At 45.6% G+C, this 18,192-nt stretch overlaps 1 protein-coding gene across 3 annotated transcripts in view; it reads right to left on the bottom strand.

Annotated features, from left to right (window-relative positions):
* Positions 1 to 7,815, bottom strand: part of NETO1 (neuropilin and tolloid like 1) — a 79,976-nt gene extending 72,161 nt beyond the window's left edge. For all 3 annotated transcript variants that reach the window (XM_066353207.1, XM_066353208.1, XM_066353209.1), the window contains exons 1-3: positions 6,815 to 7,815; positions 4,742 to 4,795; positions 4,361 to 4,498 (exon numbers count right to left, since the gene is read on the bottom strand). In XM_066353207.1, coding sequence (XP_066209304.1) covers positions 4,361 to 4,498; positions 4,742 to 4,795; positions 6,815 to 6,842 — 220 coding nt within the window. In that variant the 5' untranslated portion in view covers positions 6,843 to 7,815. The remainder of the gene's footprint in view (positions 1 to 4,360; positions 4,499 to 4,741; positions 4,796 to 6,814) is intronic.
* Between the last annotated feature and the right edge of the window lie 10,377 nt (positions 7,816 to 18,192).

Genomic DNA, 18,192 nt, shown 5'->3' with positions numbered 1-18,192 from the left:
TGCAATCACTTGGAAATTAGACACTTATCAAATAAAAATGTAATTGCAATACTTTCCAAAGATAAAATTGAAGCTCAACTGGTCAAAGGTCAATGCACATTAAAAGACAATTTTATGGGCGACTTTTCATCACTAAAAATGTTTCTGACTTGTTGGACACTGAGAGAGACATTTTTATCCTTACAAGTAAGATCAGGAATAGTTCTATCTACCACTAATGTGCATCATGAAGGTCAACATATATAATATCTACCATAATGACAGATTTGAGGAAATACCAACTTTCTTTAAAATCTTCAAATTGGAAAATATCTTAAGAAATCACCTGGAAAACCATGTTTCCCCTCCCTAAAGTCTAATAACAAGAAAGGCAAATGCTTAAAAAATTTGACCTATTTATGTATTAGCATTGAAGTACCATTTGTATGTGTTATTATCCTATGTAATATGTCTTTTTGTTTATCTCTTCTTCAATAAGTTTTATGAGGGAACAAAATATAGAGTATTTCTTTTAGAAGTAAATAATGTATGTTTAGGGAAAGGTAAACCTAATTTAGCTAAAACTCTATTAATCAACGTATATATCCATCTATTTCCCCCATTAGGAAATACATGGCCATCTAACATGAATTCATGTGTCGGTACCTTCATTTTCATTGTCACTTAAGTTCTGTCCACCACGGATGAACCAACCTCTCAGCATCCTTCAGAAAAGGTGCTGTTATCACAATGGCCCTGGTGAACCACGTTATATGTAAACAATGCATTTTCCTTTGGTCCAGAATGTTGAAGTGCACTACACACACTCACATCTGAAATTCCACTAACTGAATTTTAGAAGATAGTAAAATAACTTTAAAAAAAGTATGTCATATTGTTTTTGTTGCAGGTTAAAAAATAATGAGGAATCATGGTGCAGGTTAACCATGTGGGGCTCTCAGGAGCCAACTTCCTAAAGTTACATTTTCTTCCCTTTCATCTCTCCAGTCACAGCTGCCCATTACTGTCAGAGTTTCTCGAAGCCATCTTTGACCTGAAAAAGATGCCTTTTCCAAGGTCTCCACCTCTTGGAGAACCTTTGGACATACAGAGAATTATGAGCAACTCTTACCTCAACACTGACATCTATACGGACGATTGCCTCCTAGTTGAGAGAGTTTTAGGACATCCTGAAATCCATAAAAGGGACCCTCCCTTCCATGACTGAGACTCTACCCATAGGTACTGATCACAACTTATCTTTTTTACCTTAAGAAACTTGGCCAACTCTATAACCCTCTTTGTCTTGTATTTACCTCTTTCTGCAGAGCAGGTGACTCTTTGCAGAACTAAACACAACAAGTTGCCCCCAATACAAGAAGACAAAGAGAAAAAGGAACTGCCTTTCCACGGGGTAGGGGTGGGGGGCCATCAATATCCCCGAGGGCTCTACCCATTGAGAGCTGCTGCCCGCCCTCCGCACTGGAGTATCAATGAGAGCACCCAATCCTCCTAATCCAAAATGACTGACAGATGTGGACTCACCCCCCGCAGTGAATGCAGGCGCTTTGCACTGATTGTTGTGTGAGGTAGCGACTGGGTCTTTGGCTATTCCCTGCTTCTGAAAACTTGGTGCACCTCGCTGCTGTGACCTTTTACCTGGCCAGCCATCTATCCAGCTTTTCCTTCTCTGTACCCTGCCCATCCCTTCCACATTGGTTTCCAGAAAGTCTACGTCTTCCATCTGCTTACTCTGGACCAGTGCTCCGGAACCACCGCCGTTCCACGGGAGAGCTATGGTGATATCATGATGCCTTCAGCTCTGGGTCCAATTAAATCAAGATCTTGGGGACAAACTGAGGCATCTCTATTTTTTTTTTTCAAGAGTTTAAAACCCATGCTCTAAATGCTCTGTCTGGATACTTCATTCATACTTGTACCCTCAACAACAATCTCTACATTGAAAACCCATAAATACATCTTTTCAGCCCAGAACCCTCCACTGAGTTGAAGACCCACATATCCAATCTCTTTACAAGACAACTCCATAAACACCAACATGGAACATAGTGTTTAGTTTTTAAACTCTCTTTCTCTACCTATATTCCTTATTGGGCACAAGTCCATCAATCAAGTCACCAAGCCAACAACCCTGAGAACAGTCCCAGGCTCCCTGAGTCTCTCATCCCCACATCCTGTCCCTCGCGGATCTTCTTCCTAAACACTGCTCCCCTCTGCCTTTGCTCCATCACCCGTGTCACTGCCGTAGCTCGGGCTTTTACTGTGGTTCACACTTACTTGGCCTTTCACAATCATTTTCAACCTGCGTTCTTTTCCTCCAGTCACTTCATCAAAATCTCGTCTTTTTTTTTATTTCTCTAAATGATGTCAGCGGCACCTCGTTGTCTATGTTTTGATCTTTCTTAAGGGAACAGAGCAAACTCTCCTGTATCTGCAACAGCCCACCTGGTCAGTGTCCTCACCGGTTCCTGTCCTTCACCCTCTGCAGAAACACAACGACCCTACGGGTGGCTCCTGAGCATGTCTTACCTCTGGAATTCTGCCCATGATGCTCTGTAGGGAGATGGTCATCACCTTCATACTATTCAGAAATGAGCGTGAGCATCTTCTCCTCTGGGCAGCCCTCCCTTCCATCCCCCTGTGCCACACACTCTGCTGCCCTGGAGACTGGGGGGCACCTTCCTAAAAAGGGCATCATCCCCAGACCCCAGGGTGAGTTCCACACAGCAGGCATCATGTCTGTTTTGCTCAGTACTTGCTACACTGTACCTAGAAGAGCAGTTGTTTCTTAGTAGTTGTTTCAATACATATTTTCTAAATAAACATATAAATTTTTAAGAAATGACTAGTATGAAGAATTTCAAAAAGGCTACAGAAGTATGATTAACAGTACAGGGGGGTTCCAGCACCCAATTTTCAGGTCTGCCCTTCCTGCCACTAGGAAGGAATGCCAACACAGGATGAGATGGAAATCAAAGGTTAGCAACGCTTTTGAACTCTAAATAATAATAAACACAAAAGCACAGGAATTGCAGGGCTTTGCTTCTGAGTTAACTCTTTAAAAGCAAGAACTAGTTAATTTTGTTCTTTTCAATAATTCGACATGTAAAATACTGTTGCTTCAAAACACAGATTAATGTGAATTTAAACCTCTGTTTCCTTATCTGTAAAAGGGGCCAAACAAACATACCTACTTCCTATGACTGAATGTTTCAATTTCTGTTAAGTTATTTTCAAGTTCCTAACATAGAGCTGTATAATAGATATGTAATGTTAACTTAATACAGAAAGGCCTACTACACTCATTTCAACCCAGAATTTTCTCTTTTCAACCTCTTTTTTCAATCAATTATAAGAGGAAGAGATGGTACCAGAACTCAGCTTTCTCAGCCTCCTCTTTCTCTTCCTTTTTATCGAGAGGTTCAGCTTTGCTACAAGTTCAGCCTCAAGCACAAGGAGAGAAGAATTCTTGAAATCAGTTAAAAATACAGACTTTTTTCTTTACCAGATCAATCAAATAAATGTGCCTCATATTTGTAAGTAAACACTGAACACACACACATCTTTTCATTAAGGTAGGTCTGTCCCCGTCTGTCTGTTTATCTGTGTCACATTGCAGGACAAGCTGCAAATTCTAGGTTATTAGTAATTAGCACTTCTATTTAAACCTATCACTGGATAAAATGTTTGCCTACATTTTTAAAAACCTGTACTTAATGAGGAGGTATCTACAAGAGTCATGGCAATAAAGTGTTCAACGAGAAGTGAGTCTCTTTGTCAGCACTATTTTTCCAGGTGGAAAAAAAATTGATGAGAAGAGGCACCATAATTTGGAATCCTGATTTCAGTGATAAAGTATGATCATGTCACCTGTTAGCACAACCTGAGGGACCTGCCACTCAGACTGATGTTTGGAAAATGTGATTTGAGATGTAATTCTGACATTTATATGTTTTGTGTGTGTGCGCACACGTGCTTCATATTAGCAAAGAGAAAAATAACAAATGGACAGATTATTCTCATAATTGTCAAACCAGTAAAATACTAGTTTCCAAGACTGTCACGCATTAGGTAATATTAGGCCAACTATGTGTCCATTCTATTAATTTAGAACTCCAAATCAATTGAGTCAACCACCAAATAAACTAAGTTGTTGATGTGTTTTTAAGTCCTAGAATTTACTTGTTGTGAACTCATTAACTAGTAAGTTCAGTAATCAGCTTAATCCCAGATTTTACAGTTATTTTGATTTACTGAGCGATATGTACAGGCAGAGTCTCCGAAACCAGTTTCCATACTGTCTGTAGGCACACCGTCCGTACCCAGCCCAGAGGGGCCACGTGTGGCCTCTGTTCCTCACCTTCTATGATGTAGATGCACTCTCGGTCAGGGGGGTACTTGCTGGGGTAATTGGGAGAGGTAAAGACACCTCCCTCGGCATGTTTCGTCCAAGTTCCACACTGCACCGACTTCTGAGTTTCTGAGGTGGTTTGCTTTTCTGTTAAAAAATATATGTATATATATATTTAAGAGCCATCATCCAATTTTCTATAGAACTAAAAATAGAGAGTACATTCTTATAATATCCATTAGTAAATTAATTTCTAAACATCTTAGTCAAAACCAATGAAGCATACGCAGGATAACCGTGGAGATGCTCTGGGATGTCGGGGATCTGGGGGCAATGGGGAAATGTAAGAAAGTGAAGGTCTCCCACCCACAGTTTCCCAAAGAAACCCACCTGTTCCTTTCTTGGCTGCCGCAGACAAATGGAGGATCATTAAACTTGCTACAACTGAAACAGAAAAGAAGAATTAGAAAGAGAGAAGATCAATATGTCCCAACATGATCAAGGTCAGTAACAATGTATCATAATGTAATAATACAGTATCAAGGCAGATCCATGTTATTTTTGCCAACTGTTCCAAGTAGACTCAGCTTGCACACACTGATTCAAAATGCACACGTCAGGGAAACTCAGGTCACCCCTTCAGGAAGGAATGTCAGGTAAGAACAGATGAGACCAGAACTCCTCAGGCCAATAAATGCCTGCTTCAACACCAAGGAGAGGCAGTAAGATGAATCATCTCCTCCTGTCACCTTCCAGCAGGGTCCCAGGCCCTGCACAGTGTCTTAGTGGCCCTGTGGGTGAGTGACTTTGCTAGCATCTCTACAGAAGAGAGCTTGGCCGCAGGTAAGAGGGGGAAGAGGAGAAGCAAACAATGCGAAACAGACTCCAGGACTGATCTCAACACACTGCCAAAGCTGTTGTACATGAGAAAATAAACACTCAGGCAAATCCTGTGGGGGGGGGGGCAGGAAAAAAACAAATGACTGGATTGGAGGCACTAAGCAGGATTAGAAAAACATTCCTTCTAGAATTACATTGTCCTACCAAGTAAACCTATCCTCAACATTTTCTAAGCAGAATAACTCATCTCCTCTAACCTTAACTGTGATTTAACATTGAGTATTTTCCAGAAACAGATAATTAATTTGACTAAGATAATTGCTACCAGCATCCTATGGAGTTAGTTTTTTAGTCTCAAAGAGACTTGGGTCTGTCACTTAACAAAGAGCATAGTCACCTGAAATTCGGTTTCACGCCTAACATTCTGGACTCACTGAACATTTTCACACAACCGAAAACTATAAGTGAGTTAAAATCATCCGGTCTTCATAAGGTCTGATTTTTCCTCTTCTATTTTATTTTTATTTTTTGCCTAGTGATCTAAAAGCTCTAAGTTCCAGCAGGCGTATACTCTTGTGTCCACTTAAAATTAATTTAGGAAAGGGTGGTTTATAATTCACAATGACTTCCTAAGCAGAGCTCGCTGCAGGAGCTGGTGAATGTATGCTTAAAGATTATGCCAAGAGAAAGAGTACCGGGGCTTCAATTTTAGGATCTTAGAATTGCACCAGTTCTACTGACTTGCTATTGTAGCCTGCTCGTCTGCTTTACAAATAAAGCATTAGTTAGTTGTTCCTGTATGTGTTTCAATAGAACAAAACCTTATTTTAACTTGCCATGATTCTGCTACACACACACACACACACACACACACACACACACACACAGCCGTGGATATCAGGACATGTGTCTGGTGTTCTGTTTATTCAGCTTCTCCTGACTTGATGGAATGAATCACACTGTGGAACTCAGACTATGGTTAATGTAGAAAAACCGGTCTTTCAACTGCGTGGCACCAGGAGTTACTCTCTAAATCTTGCTTTACGTTGTGAAATTTCCACCACACATGCTTTACATTGCTTTTTTACTTTATGACTTTTGATGCTATTTTCCTCCGATTCCGCCGCCATCCCTGCGCGCAGACCACACACTCCCAAAGCCACAGGAGTGGTCCACCTGCCCGGGAGTTGAGCGCCCGCAGCGCCCGCAGCCCCCGCCCTCCCATCCAGCGCTGCGTTCACGACCAGCTGGGGGAATGTGGGCCTGCTCGGCTCCGGAAGCCCCCGAAAGGGAAATGTTTCCTACCACCCCTCGAACGGTGGGCTCTGCGGTCCTCCCCGTCCACCCGCGTCCTCCTTGGGGCCCGATCCCCAGCGGCCGCCGCACGTGCGCGCCCCTGAACTCCTCGCCGTCCTGGGCCCCGGGGAGGTTCCTGCGCACGGGAAGGCGGCTTCCACGGGCGGATTCTGGGACCCAGGGACGACGGACTGCGCCGCCCCCACGCCCCGCGCTATTCTGCGGCAATACAGAAAGTTTACACCTGCCCCAGACTCGCGGGGACTGCGGGGTCAGCAGGAGCAGCGGCCGCCAGGGAGGGGACGGGCCAGCGAGAGCGGTACTCACTGTGGAACACACTGCGTCCATAGATCATGTCTGTGCGTTACACCAGAGGCTCCGCGCTCCACTAATTCCATTTAGAGACGGGAAGACGTCCAGTGGCGGGGAGAGGACGGAGTCGAGAGACGGGAAATATGCCAACCCAGAACAAGACGAAGGGGGAGCGAGAGAGGGGCAGGGCGAGATCCGAGCCCACACAGGGGAAGATCCGAGTCCGCGCGTCCCCCGCCCCAGCTCGCTCTCGCTGTCACCGCGGCGAAGCCAGCATCCCCACCATGACGCTCGCATCACACCCGGGCGCCACTCGCCAACATCCGCGCAGCCGGCGGCAGCGCCCTCCTCCTTTGCATCATCGCCGCCGCCGCAGCTGTCAGGAGGGCGCGGGCGGAGAGCCCCGGGGCGTCCAGAGCCGGGGACCGGGGACCGGAGACCGACGGCGGGGACGGCGATGGCGGCGGCGGCGCTCAGTCCCCGGTCTCATCCACCAAGAGCAGCAGCAGGTCGGCGCAGGCTCTCCGGGAGGATGTCCAGCAGCCCTCCTCGGTCCAGCCCTTGGGGATCTTCCTCTGAGGCATCGGAGACAGGAGCAAAGGGTCTGTCATCGGCTCAGCGGGCTCCGCGCCACCTCTGCGATCTTGCGGGAAGAGGAGAGGGTAGTGGGCGTCTCTCGGAGGCGGGCTTGGAGGGTGGCGGAGGGGCGCGGGGGTGGCGGAGGGAGGCGGGGAGGAGCGGACGGGGAAGGAGCAGGAAGATGGCAGAGTTACCAAGTGGGCCCCTGAGTCATAGCCGTGGGCTTCGCGACCCTTCAGAAAGCTTGCGGCCGGGGCGCAATGGAGCAGCTCTGCGCGGCCGGCGCCCCCGGGGCTGGTGCATGGCGGAATGGGGCGGCGGCGGCAAGGACAACACACCCGCTCGGGTCCTAGGGGAGGGACGGAGGAGGGAGTGAGGACCAGGCTGGGATCCGTCACTCGGCCGCCCGGGCCGAGGGGGCCAGAAAGGAGCGAGCAAATCCGAGCCGGATCCTCGCTCCCGATAAAAAGCGTGCGAGGGGGAGGGGCCGTATGTGAAGACACCCACTAGGGGTTAATGTTTCACTTTTTAAGGGTTGGAAGTCGCAGCGGATCTCTGTCTCACTCCTCACAGGCCATCTGTCTAGAGAGAGCTGGGACTCTGTCTCCTTGGGCTGGAGGCTTGGCCGTGGACTCGGGTCTGAGGCCGCGCAACAAGGAGCGCGCGGAGGCCAGGCGGCAGGGAAAGTTTCGTGGTTTATCTCCCGGTCTGCTGCGGAGGTCGCCTCCACCCAACGGCTGCCGCACAGCCAGGGGCTTCTCGCAACTCACCTTCACCCTCCCCAAGAATGTAACACTCCTCAGGCGCGCGCCCCCGCGCGCGCGCGTACACACTCACGCATACACACACCACCTCTACCCACCCCAGCAGGGGCAGGCTCGCGCGCAGCGAGTCCAACTCCGAGGCAAAAAGAAGAGTTGCCTGGGAAACAGCCCTGGAAAAGCCCTGGCTCGTAAAATGCGAATAAGTAGAAGGGAAACAACAGGAACAGGGCAGCCACAGAGGGCCGGAGAGCGCGAGCGAGCGGTGGGGTCCCTTCCCGCGGGGCGCCTCGCTTCCCAGGCAGCTGCAGACTCGGCCAGACAGAGCAGGGACCACATAGGCCGACGAACCCCGCACCCAGGGATGCTCAGTCGAAGACCTCGCGCCTCAGGCTCTGAAGCCCCGATCCCGGATGGGGACGGGGGCGGTGAGGGGATGGGAGTAGGAGGAACTAAGGTGGGGAGCCGTAAGACGCTGTGCTGCTAAGAGCAGGGTTACCGCAAAAGCCACAGCAGAGAGAAAAGGGCCGCAGGAGTGGAGGCCCGCACCTCCCGCACCTGCTGCTGCGGGGTTGGACCGCCCACGTGGGCGCGCACCGCAGCAGCCCGGCCCTAATTTCCGCCAGCAACTCTGTTGGGAGAGCGTAGTGGTCTCCTGACAATCAGTTGAGGTGGGGGAGAAGGAGGTGACCCTCAATTCGAAGGGGATCCACACGCCACAGGCGCAATCTCCCCAGACTCCTACCAAGATTTCGTTTCCTTGATTCCAGGCAGCTGTAAAGTCACCGAGTGCAGAGAGAGAAAGAGAGAGAGAGAGAGAGAGAGAGAGTGAGAGTGTGTGTGTTTTCATCCTTTAATGAAAGGCGGGTAGGTGGAGATAGGCAGGAGGGAAGTGAGAACTAGAGCGAGAGAAAGACGGAGGGACAGAGAGACCGCGCGCCCCCAGAGCCAACTCCATCAGAACCGGGCGCCTAGAGGAGCTACAAGCTCGAGAAAAGAGCAGGGGTGCCTGGAGGGTGTGAGAGCCGGGAGGAGCGTCTCAGACCCGCGTGTGTCTGCCCACGTACGCACCTGTAAGGGGAATCAGGGCAAATACGCAGAAGGTCCCGCGGAATCCTGTGACCCGTGTGCGATTCTCGTGCCAGCGCGGGAATTGGGGTGTTCGCGCGCGGGCAGGGGCGGGGGTGGGTGAGGAAGAAATGCCCCAACTGCACGGAAGCAAAAGCCCCACGGAGCGGTGGGACTGCCGGGTAGCTGAGCGGATAGATGACAAAGGATGAGGGTCACCAACGGGGGAGGAGGGTCCTTGAAAAATGGCCAATGACCGCAAGATAATTGTGGAATGTTGAAGTTAGGATTGAATTTAAGATTGGTTGGTAATTATTTTTTACAGCCAGAAATACATCTTTACAAAAAAGATATAAAATTCGATGAAATCGTGACGACGTTAAAAATGATCTTAAGGAACATCACTGCATTTCTTAAGAGAAGCTTAAAAGTAGGGTGGGAAATTGGTCTTTGCTAAATCCATCTGAGCAAGTATGTCTAATCTTTTCCCTCTTCTTTGCTCAGGTGGGCTTCCCAGGACACAGATTCTGTTACCTGGCCAGGTAAGTGGCAGGTCTGGGAAATTCTGCACCACAAGTAGTCCCTGAGTGGGAAGGGGGACCCAGGAAACCTCAGGGAAAAGAAAAAGTGGGATGAGGATCCACACCTTTTGTCCACGTCCGTTGCATGTTTGCTCGAAGCTGAGGGCTGAGGTTGTGAGTGTGCGATCGTGGGCCAGGTCTACCGCAGAGGCACCCTCCAGTACTGTGTCCGCCGAAGCTTCTACACAGCTTCCCTACCCCTCCACAGGATGGCCACAACATTTCCCCAGAAAATTCCATTTGTTTCCCTCCTGCTAGCTTGGCAAACTGCCTTCTTCGCCCTTTGGAGTTCCGAACCACTGCTTGCTGAGTAACACTTACCTTCCTAATGACTGGGTGGGGGGGGGGATACATTTTTTTCCTTTCTGAGAAAAATCACCATAGGGGAAAAGTCCAGCTTCCCCAAGGGAAGGTACGACACTCACATGGTCAAATCTCAAGATGTGATTGTTTTGAAAGGGAGAGCCCATTCACGCAGATAGCTTCAGTTGGCTCAATACACTGTCTGTCTCCAAGAAGAAGGTCCTTTGTAGCAGCCTCCCGAGGCCACCACCTAAACAGAGGCTACGCTGCTCGAAGACCAGGCCGAACAGATGCCTCCTGAACCCAGTTGAGGACAATTGGTTTCCTTTAAGCTTGCACCTCATACCAGTGAATGGTAAGGAGGATTTCCAAAACCTTAAAGAGCAGTAGTGCAGGAGACTGTGCTGTTGCGAAATGGTATTTGTCTCCACACTTGTAGCTCCCTAAAAAACAATAATAATAATATAGGGCTAGGTCCACGGAGGCTCCTTCGTTAGCTTGTCTGCAGTGCCGGCCCCTTCTTCAGGGTGGTTTTCCTATGTCTGGAAGAGGTGATGTTACAAAAAAACCAAAAACACAAACAACTAAAATAAAATAGTGCTTTTGACACATTCTATATTACAATAGTTTCTTGAAATTTTCTACATATGTTTAAATTTATCTACATTGTTGTGAGATGCAAAGTTCTGCTTTGTAGTTTATGAACTCAACAATATCCAAGTCACATACTAGTTTCCCACAAACGCCTGTGAGCGAACCATTTGCTGGCCAGTGTTGGAATGGAGACGATCGCGGTGCTGCAACGTGCCGCGGGGGTTAAGCCACAGCCGTGCAGCCATTTCTGTCCCGTTCACAATCTGTACGCGTCCCAGGACAGAGCAGGCAGTCTTGATAAAAGAGAGGGGTTAAAAATCTCTGAAACTTTACATTTGAACCAGACAGGCTAGCTTATGAATATGACCAGAGAAATCAAATATGGTTTCCTGAGAAGCACAAATATTCTATTGTACTGTGAGATGTCACAAGAAGATCAGCCTCCCGTGGGCAAGAGCTACCCTACCACGACTCTCTCAACCAGTGTCCACGGAGACTCACAGACCCGTACTCACTGTCTGTGCGGCTCTATATTAAATGGCATTGGTGCTCCAGGAGCAATGTATTCTCACCTCTGGAGAAAGGCAAAGGAAATAAAAATAATTCCATGATTCACCAATCTATGCTCACATTTTAGAAAGACTTCATTTTTCTTCTGATTATAATTAAATGACAATGGCTCATAAAATAACATCAAGATTTTTTTTAATAGCTAGTTCTCTGTAAGTCAGCCTAAAGGGATATTTATAAAGATATATCCTGAGACAGGAAAGATATTGCTCTGTGAAGGAGGGGCCCCCTTTGTACTAAGTACTAAGTATGATGTCACAACATCTGCTAACTGTTATTTTGGAGAGAAAACAAGTTTCCGTCCCTAGTTGAAAAATGGACTTAATCCTATTTGGAATAAGAATGAACCTAAATATTCTACTTAAAATGTCCATTAATCAATACAAGCAAAACTTTACCTAAAATTGATAAATCAGATATGTGAATTTTACCCGTGGGTTATATTTAAATTTTTATCCTTAATTACATAAATTAACATTATTACCTAAATTTACTTGCTTTCTCTCTTTAAGGCATAGCATAATATTATTATCACTTATTGGGTGTCGTGTGGATGATTTGGAAAATAATAAAAGCCAAAATTCACTAGTTTGAATAACTTTGAATGTTGAGGCAGGATAAGACTTCTATCTGACTTGTGAAATAGTTCTGCAAAGAGAAACACACTTAGGCTCATAAAAAAATTGTTGAATGAAAATACTATTCTTTTTAAAGAACAGCAGTCATTTATTGATTCTTCCTCCTTTGTTCATTCTTTCTTATATTCACCAGCTATAAGGAAATGTCTCAAATGTTTTCATTTCCTTTTGCAAGACAAGAAAATAAATATGAAATGGCCATTTCCCCCAGTTTTAGGGCCGACCATGTTGCAGAGAGAAAGGAAGGGAGGGAGGGAGGGAGGGAGGGAGGGAGGGAGGGAGGGAGGGAAGAAGGGAGGGAGGGAGGGAGGGAGAGAGGGAGGGAGGGAGGGAGGGAGAGAGGGAGGGAGGGAGGAAATTACAGATTCAGAAAGGAGGAATACCGCAGCAGAATTTTTGCCAAGCAGTTATGGTTGTGATAACTTTTAAAAATTGAGGGAGAATGTCATCAATGCTTTTTAGTAAATGAATCATTTAAAATAACAGTCTTTAAAATAATTTTCTAATTGGCATGCACAGTTAATTTTTCAATATATTTTTCTGGAAAATAAAAGGATTTATTACAGTTATTACTGGGGTATGTATAATGCATGATTTCTGTCACAATGGCATTCCCTCTAAATCAATGCTCTCTAGTGGAGTGAAAAGAAAGAAAAGGCTGTTGGAAATGTTTTAAAGCAATAACCATCCAAGAGCCACTCCAGAAGGTGTTCTAACCCCATCCTCTGAGCAGAGTGGGCCTTTGTCAAGTAAGGAGATAGGTAAGTAATGGGGAGGAAATGTTATATATGCATAGGCTACAAATTGGAAGATTTTATTAAAAGGATGGGTTTTGTTTGTGTGTGTAGGCATGTGTGTGTGTGTTTTAGGTTCTGCTTGAGACTGCAGTAGGGAAGAGAATACAGAACAGAGTATTGCAAGAACTAGGCATTCTTACCATGTCAGGGTATGAGAACTGAGTAATATCTGAGTTAAAGTTGGAGAGAACAAGGTTAACATCATTTTAATTCGTAATTGAAAAAGCACAACAGAGTTCCTTTGGTCCAAAGCTTATATAAGCTGATGCTCTGTGGTAATGCACTATACAAAGTCCAATGCTGGATGATTCTTGATACACTTTAAAATCTTGATAAGACCACAGCACACTAACATTGCCAAATGTCAGCCAGCCTTTCCATCCCAATGAGCAATGGACAATTCACCCCCCTCAGCTACTCCCAGGCGCTGAATAGGACATGGGCACCCATTTTCCATGAGAAGTTTCACACCTCACTCAACACTTGTACGACTCCAGCTTTGACAGTTTAGGGCATTATCAGGGCTTATTTGCCTTGCCTCTGTGTGCATTTGAGTGAGCTATCTTTGATAGGATCCCACCTCAATTTTAAAAACAAATAAAATCAAAAGAATAAGATCAAAAGAAGCACAGTGGCTTCCACAACATTCCTTTCTTTGTAACAAAATAACTGATGGAATCCCAGACCCTCTAAGGATATGAGAATCCATGTTTTATGCAAAATGTTTCAGAAAATTTTTTTAAAAAGAGGAAAAGCTATAAATCTCATGTCATGAAACTACTAGAAGTTTGGCATCAAAACAAGACACGCTGAACTGGGGCGCTCGCTGTTGTCATAGCATTACCCTCCTGGGCCTATCGTGTCAGGGACCATGACCTTTTCTCCACAGCCAGCACCCACAAAGCTCTCCTTGGGGGCTTTCTCTGGCTGGGGGTGCAGCTCGGGGCAGGCTCACACCTTGAGCCACCTTCCAACAGTGACGGCTGGGAGTGGGTCCCTCACCACGCCCGCAGGGCAGTCCCAAAGCAGGTGCTTCCCTGGGCTCCCGACTTCCCAGCACGGAGAGCAGCTAGTGGCAGCTTGCTTGTACACACTTGCCTGGCTGCCTTTCCTTCCTAGTCTCAGTTTTTAGTACCCTACCAGTATTTCCTGGAAAAGAAACATAAAATAACTACTTATATTCAGATTTTTACCTGACGGTTGTTTTGTTTTTTGTTTTTGTTTTCTTTGTTTTGTTTTGTTTTCTGAGAAAAAGCAAAGAAAACCATTGAGTTGATCCCAAAGTGTTCCTGGAATGCAGATCCTTAGGATGATAGCGTTTCGGAATTACATCACTCACTAGCCCTGTGGTAACAAGTACTCAGTTGATGGGAAGAATGGGAATTATGGTGACCCAAAGTTGTATAAAATCCTAACTGCTAAGGCTTTTGCATGCATATATATATATAAATGGGATAGAAAATAAAGCAAGGTGCCTTGGAATATACCGTCTTCCTTCTGTCTCTCTGTGGAAGTCAGGCTGTGTAAGGAAGAAGTGGGACCCTGAGACCTGGGAGGGAGAGATGGGGTGCCTGCACTTGAGGACCTGAACCACTGAGACAACCCTCATCCTTCTGGGCCAGCGCAGAGCAACCTCCTACTCTCAATGCCGGAATTCCCGGCCCCGAGGCAAATGCCACATAGGAAGGCACTTGCTCTCTGGAGGCTGACCTCCTCTTCCTTCACTGACCGGAGACCAGTGACCAGGTCCAAGTCTCCGTGTGCCTTCCTGGGGAAGTCTGCTCTCTGTTCTGAAACACAAGAGGGAATGGATTTGAGGCTGCCACTTGCCTTTTGTCACGGAATCCTCCCTCTGTGGTTCATGGTAAGCCATCATTTTCTCAGGACTGAGAGGAGACATTCCAATAGTTTATTTTTAGTACTTGCTTCAAGTGTCCTTGTAGAATTATTAACTCTGGAATCACAGGAAAGCCCCTCTGCCCATGTCAAAACCATCTTCCTGACATTTATATTTTGTCCCCAGCCTGGGACCTGCTCACGAATTCCCAGGTCCTGCTAACTTTGCTCCTCTCCAATCAGTAGCCAGACCTCCCCCATTGGGCCACGCTGATCTGTGAGCCTATTCATTGGTCTAGAATCAATGAAGGAAGGTGGAGAACTGACTCCTGAGTCATAAGCAGTGATTTCATCCTCAGGTTAGAATATAATTGTTTTTCCTGTGTTTGAGCAAATTTTAGAGCTTTAGGGTTAGATTGAGTCCCCACGTGGGAAAAGGGAGCTAGCTCACCGTGTTTGCGTGCACCGAGGATGGAGCCTACTAGATTTATACCCAGTTGGCTCCACTGGCTCCACAAATCTATTTCCAAATTTAAATGAGGCATTTCTCATGACATTCATACAGCTACTCCACAAATGAGAAAATATTAATTGGACTGTCCCCCAGACAATTCAGGGGGATAGTTAAATCAGTGCCAAATGTATTATTTGTGCCAATTTTTGGGTCATGGCAATTGTCCTTGTGAGGAGGAGACGTTTATCTTTTGTTTGTTTGTTTGCTTGCTTGCTTGTGTTTACAATTTCTCCCAAATTACTTTTTAAATGACAAAATCCTCCAGGGAAGAACAAAGTTCTTACACAAAACCTCTTCTCTTTGAGGTGTGTTTTTCCCCCAAGAAGATTCTGTATTGAATGAACAGAGAGTAGACTGGCAAGAGAGAGAGAAGAGAAGGTGAGATTAATTCATGAAAATCCCATGCGCTGACTAAAAAAATAACAACGCTTGTGTCTCATACACACAAGATATATTTTGCACAAACAAGGTCAACTTAACTAGGCAAAAACACTAGTAATATAGATTACTTTAAAAAGTAAAAGGAAAGAGTTAAATTTTGTTCCTCCAAAATAGGAAAAATACATTCATTAAATGAAAATAGATCTTATAGATAGACAATAGACACATAAGAAGGAAATAAATATTCCTCTGTTGGAATCCAATACCTTATTTTTTGTCTATCTAGAATTTACTTCCAAATACCATCCTTATCCATCTTTTCTGAAAGGAAGGATTTGCCTTTCCTTGGAAAAATCTATATATTACTCTAAAGATGGAACACATTATTCTTGTTGCCCTTAGCAATAAGATTTTTTTACAATTTATTCTTAGTATATACCTTTGACTCATATTCTTTTATTTTAGGTACAGAACCCAAGATTCATAAATGCATACATATGGATAGAGGTGCTCGAATAAAGAATCTACTTTTCTGGAATTCTGAATGGGAAATTAAAGTCCACCATTGCAAGCAGCATTTGGAGACAGGAAAATGAAAGACTGAACCCAGCTTTTAAAGAGATTATTAAAATCTAACAAGTCTGTACTTTGCTTAAAGAATATAAAACATAAAAATATATTTCTCCACTCCTGCCTCTAGGGTTAAGAGGGTGATTTAGGGTCAACCCAGGAACACATTAAATTCTGCAGCCCAAGTGACTGGTCAGGGATGACTATGTGACCAAATCGAGGACCTGAAATATAACAACAGCATTTCTGTCCAGTATTCAGAGAGAGCCCCTTGATCCAGGTGTCCGCGCAGGATAAGAGCCCAGTGAGTGTTACTTTAGGGCTCTGTGAATGTGGTTAAATGGTCTCTGTTGAGTATTATCGAGACCACTGGACCACTCAGCGATGACAATTTTATGCTAATCTACTATATCTCTATATTATAGATGACAGAGATGAGCTAGAAAAGAAGGATGCATGCTGGTGGGACAGGAGAGCTGCCAGAGAGAAGGGTGGGAGCCAGGAGGTGGCAAGGAGACTTAGACAAAAACAAAACAAACAAACAAACAAAAAACCCAAGGGAGAGAGAAGCAGAAGAAAAACGCATGACTTTGGATAAAACGGTGCCTAAGCGATGCCTCTTGGGTTTTTCCATTCATGAGTCAGTAGATCATTCTGCAAAAGTCAGTTTGCCTCTATTTGATGTCCATGGCACAGGAAAAAGAGCCCTAGTGGATCGAACACAATTTAAAGCCATTTTGTCTGAGGAGAGCTTGTTCCCTTCAGGTTGAAGAGCAAACTTCCCACTTCAGGATATGCCCCATCAGAAGAAGGTGAAAATGGAAACGCCGATCCTCAGTGGACCGTTGACGCCCAGAACAAGCTTAGTTTTTCTGGGTTTGAATTGATTGAACTGGTTATTTGTTCAATGATCGTATAAAAGACATAACCTGAAACCTACCCTCGTTGAGTTTTAAGTGTATACAGTTCAGTATTGTCATTTATATGCACATTGTTGTAGAGAAGGTCTGTAGAACTTTTCCATCTACTTTTTGTGTGAGTATGTGACAGAAACATAGAGAGAGAGAGGGACAGATAGGGACAGACAGGTAGGAAGGGAGAGAGATGAGAAGCATCAATTCTTTGTTGCAGTTCCTTAGTCTCCTCAGTTGTTCATTAATTGATTTCTCATATGTGCCTCGACTAGGGGGCTACAGTAGACTGATCGACCCCTTGCTCAAGCCAGCGACCTTGAGCTCAAGCCAGTGATCATGGGGTCATGTCTATGATCCCACGCTCAAGCCAGTGACCCCACGCTCAAGCTAGTGAGCTCCCCCCTCTTCCCTCCCCCCTTGCTCAAGCCAGATGAGCCCGCACTCAAGCTGGCAACCTCGGGGTTTCAAGTCTGGGTACTCCATGTTCCAGTCTGGTGCTCTATGCACTGAGCCACCACCTGGTCAGGCTTCATTCTTTTTTACTTGAATTTACTGGGGTGACATTCGCTCACAAAAGCATACAGGTTTCAAGTGCACAACTCAATATAACACCCTCTGCACACTGCATCGTGCACCTTCCACCCCAAGGAGAGACTTTCTGTTCCTATTTCCCTCCTCTGTGCCCACCTCCACCTTGCCCACATGCCCTACCCTCTGTCCACTGTCCATCTGTGTCTGCACCTCTGTTTCTATTTTGTTTATCAGCTTAATGTGACCATTAGATCCCAAATAGAAGTGAGATTGTATGGTGCTTGTCTGTCTCCGACTGGCTTATTGCACTGAGCATAATGCTCTCCAAGTCCATCCATACTGCTGCAAAAGGTAATATTTCCTCCTTTTTATGGCCACATAGCATTCCAGTGTGTAAATGTACAACAGCTTTCTTATAGACTCATCCACTGATGGGCACTTGGGCTGTTTCCAGATCTTATCTCTTGTAAATAATGGTGCAATGAACACGGGGATGCATATATTCATTCAAATTAGTGTTTCAGAGTTCTTAGGATATATTCCCAGAAGTGGGATGGCTGGGCCAAAACAGAGATCCATTTTTAAATTTTGGAAGAAACTCCATACTGCTTTCCACAGTGGCTGCACCAGTCTGTGTTCCCACCAGCAGTGCAGGAGGGTTACCTTTCTCCACCCCCTCGCCTGCACTTTTTCTTTATTGATTTGTTGAAGATAGCCATTCTGGCAGGTGTGAGGCGATATCTCATTGTGATTTTA

Source organism: Saccopteryx leptura, chromosome 11 (assembly GCF_036850995.1).
Source record: "Saccopteryx leptura isolate mSacLep1 chromosome 11, mSacLep1_pri_phased_curated, whole genome shotgun sequence".
NCBI lineage: Eukaryota > Metazoa > Chordata > Mammalia > Chiroptera > Emballonuridae > Saccopteryx > Saccopteryx leptura.
Note: the sequence above shows the minus strand (reverse complement) of the source record. Positions and strands in the feature narration are given on the sequence as shown.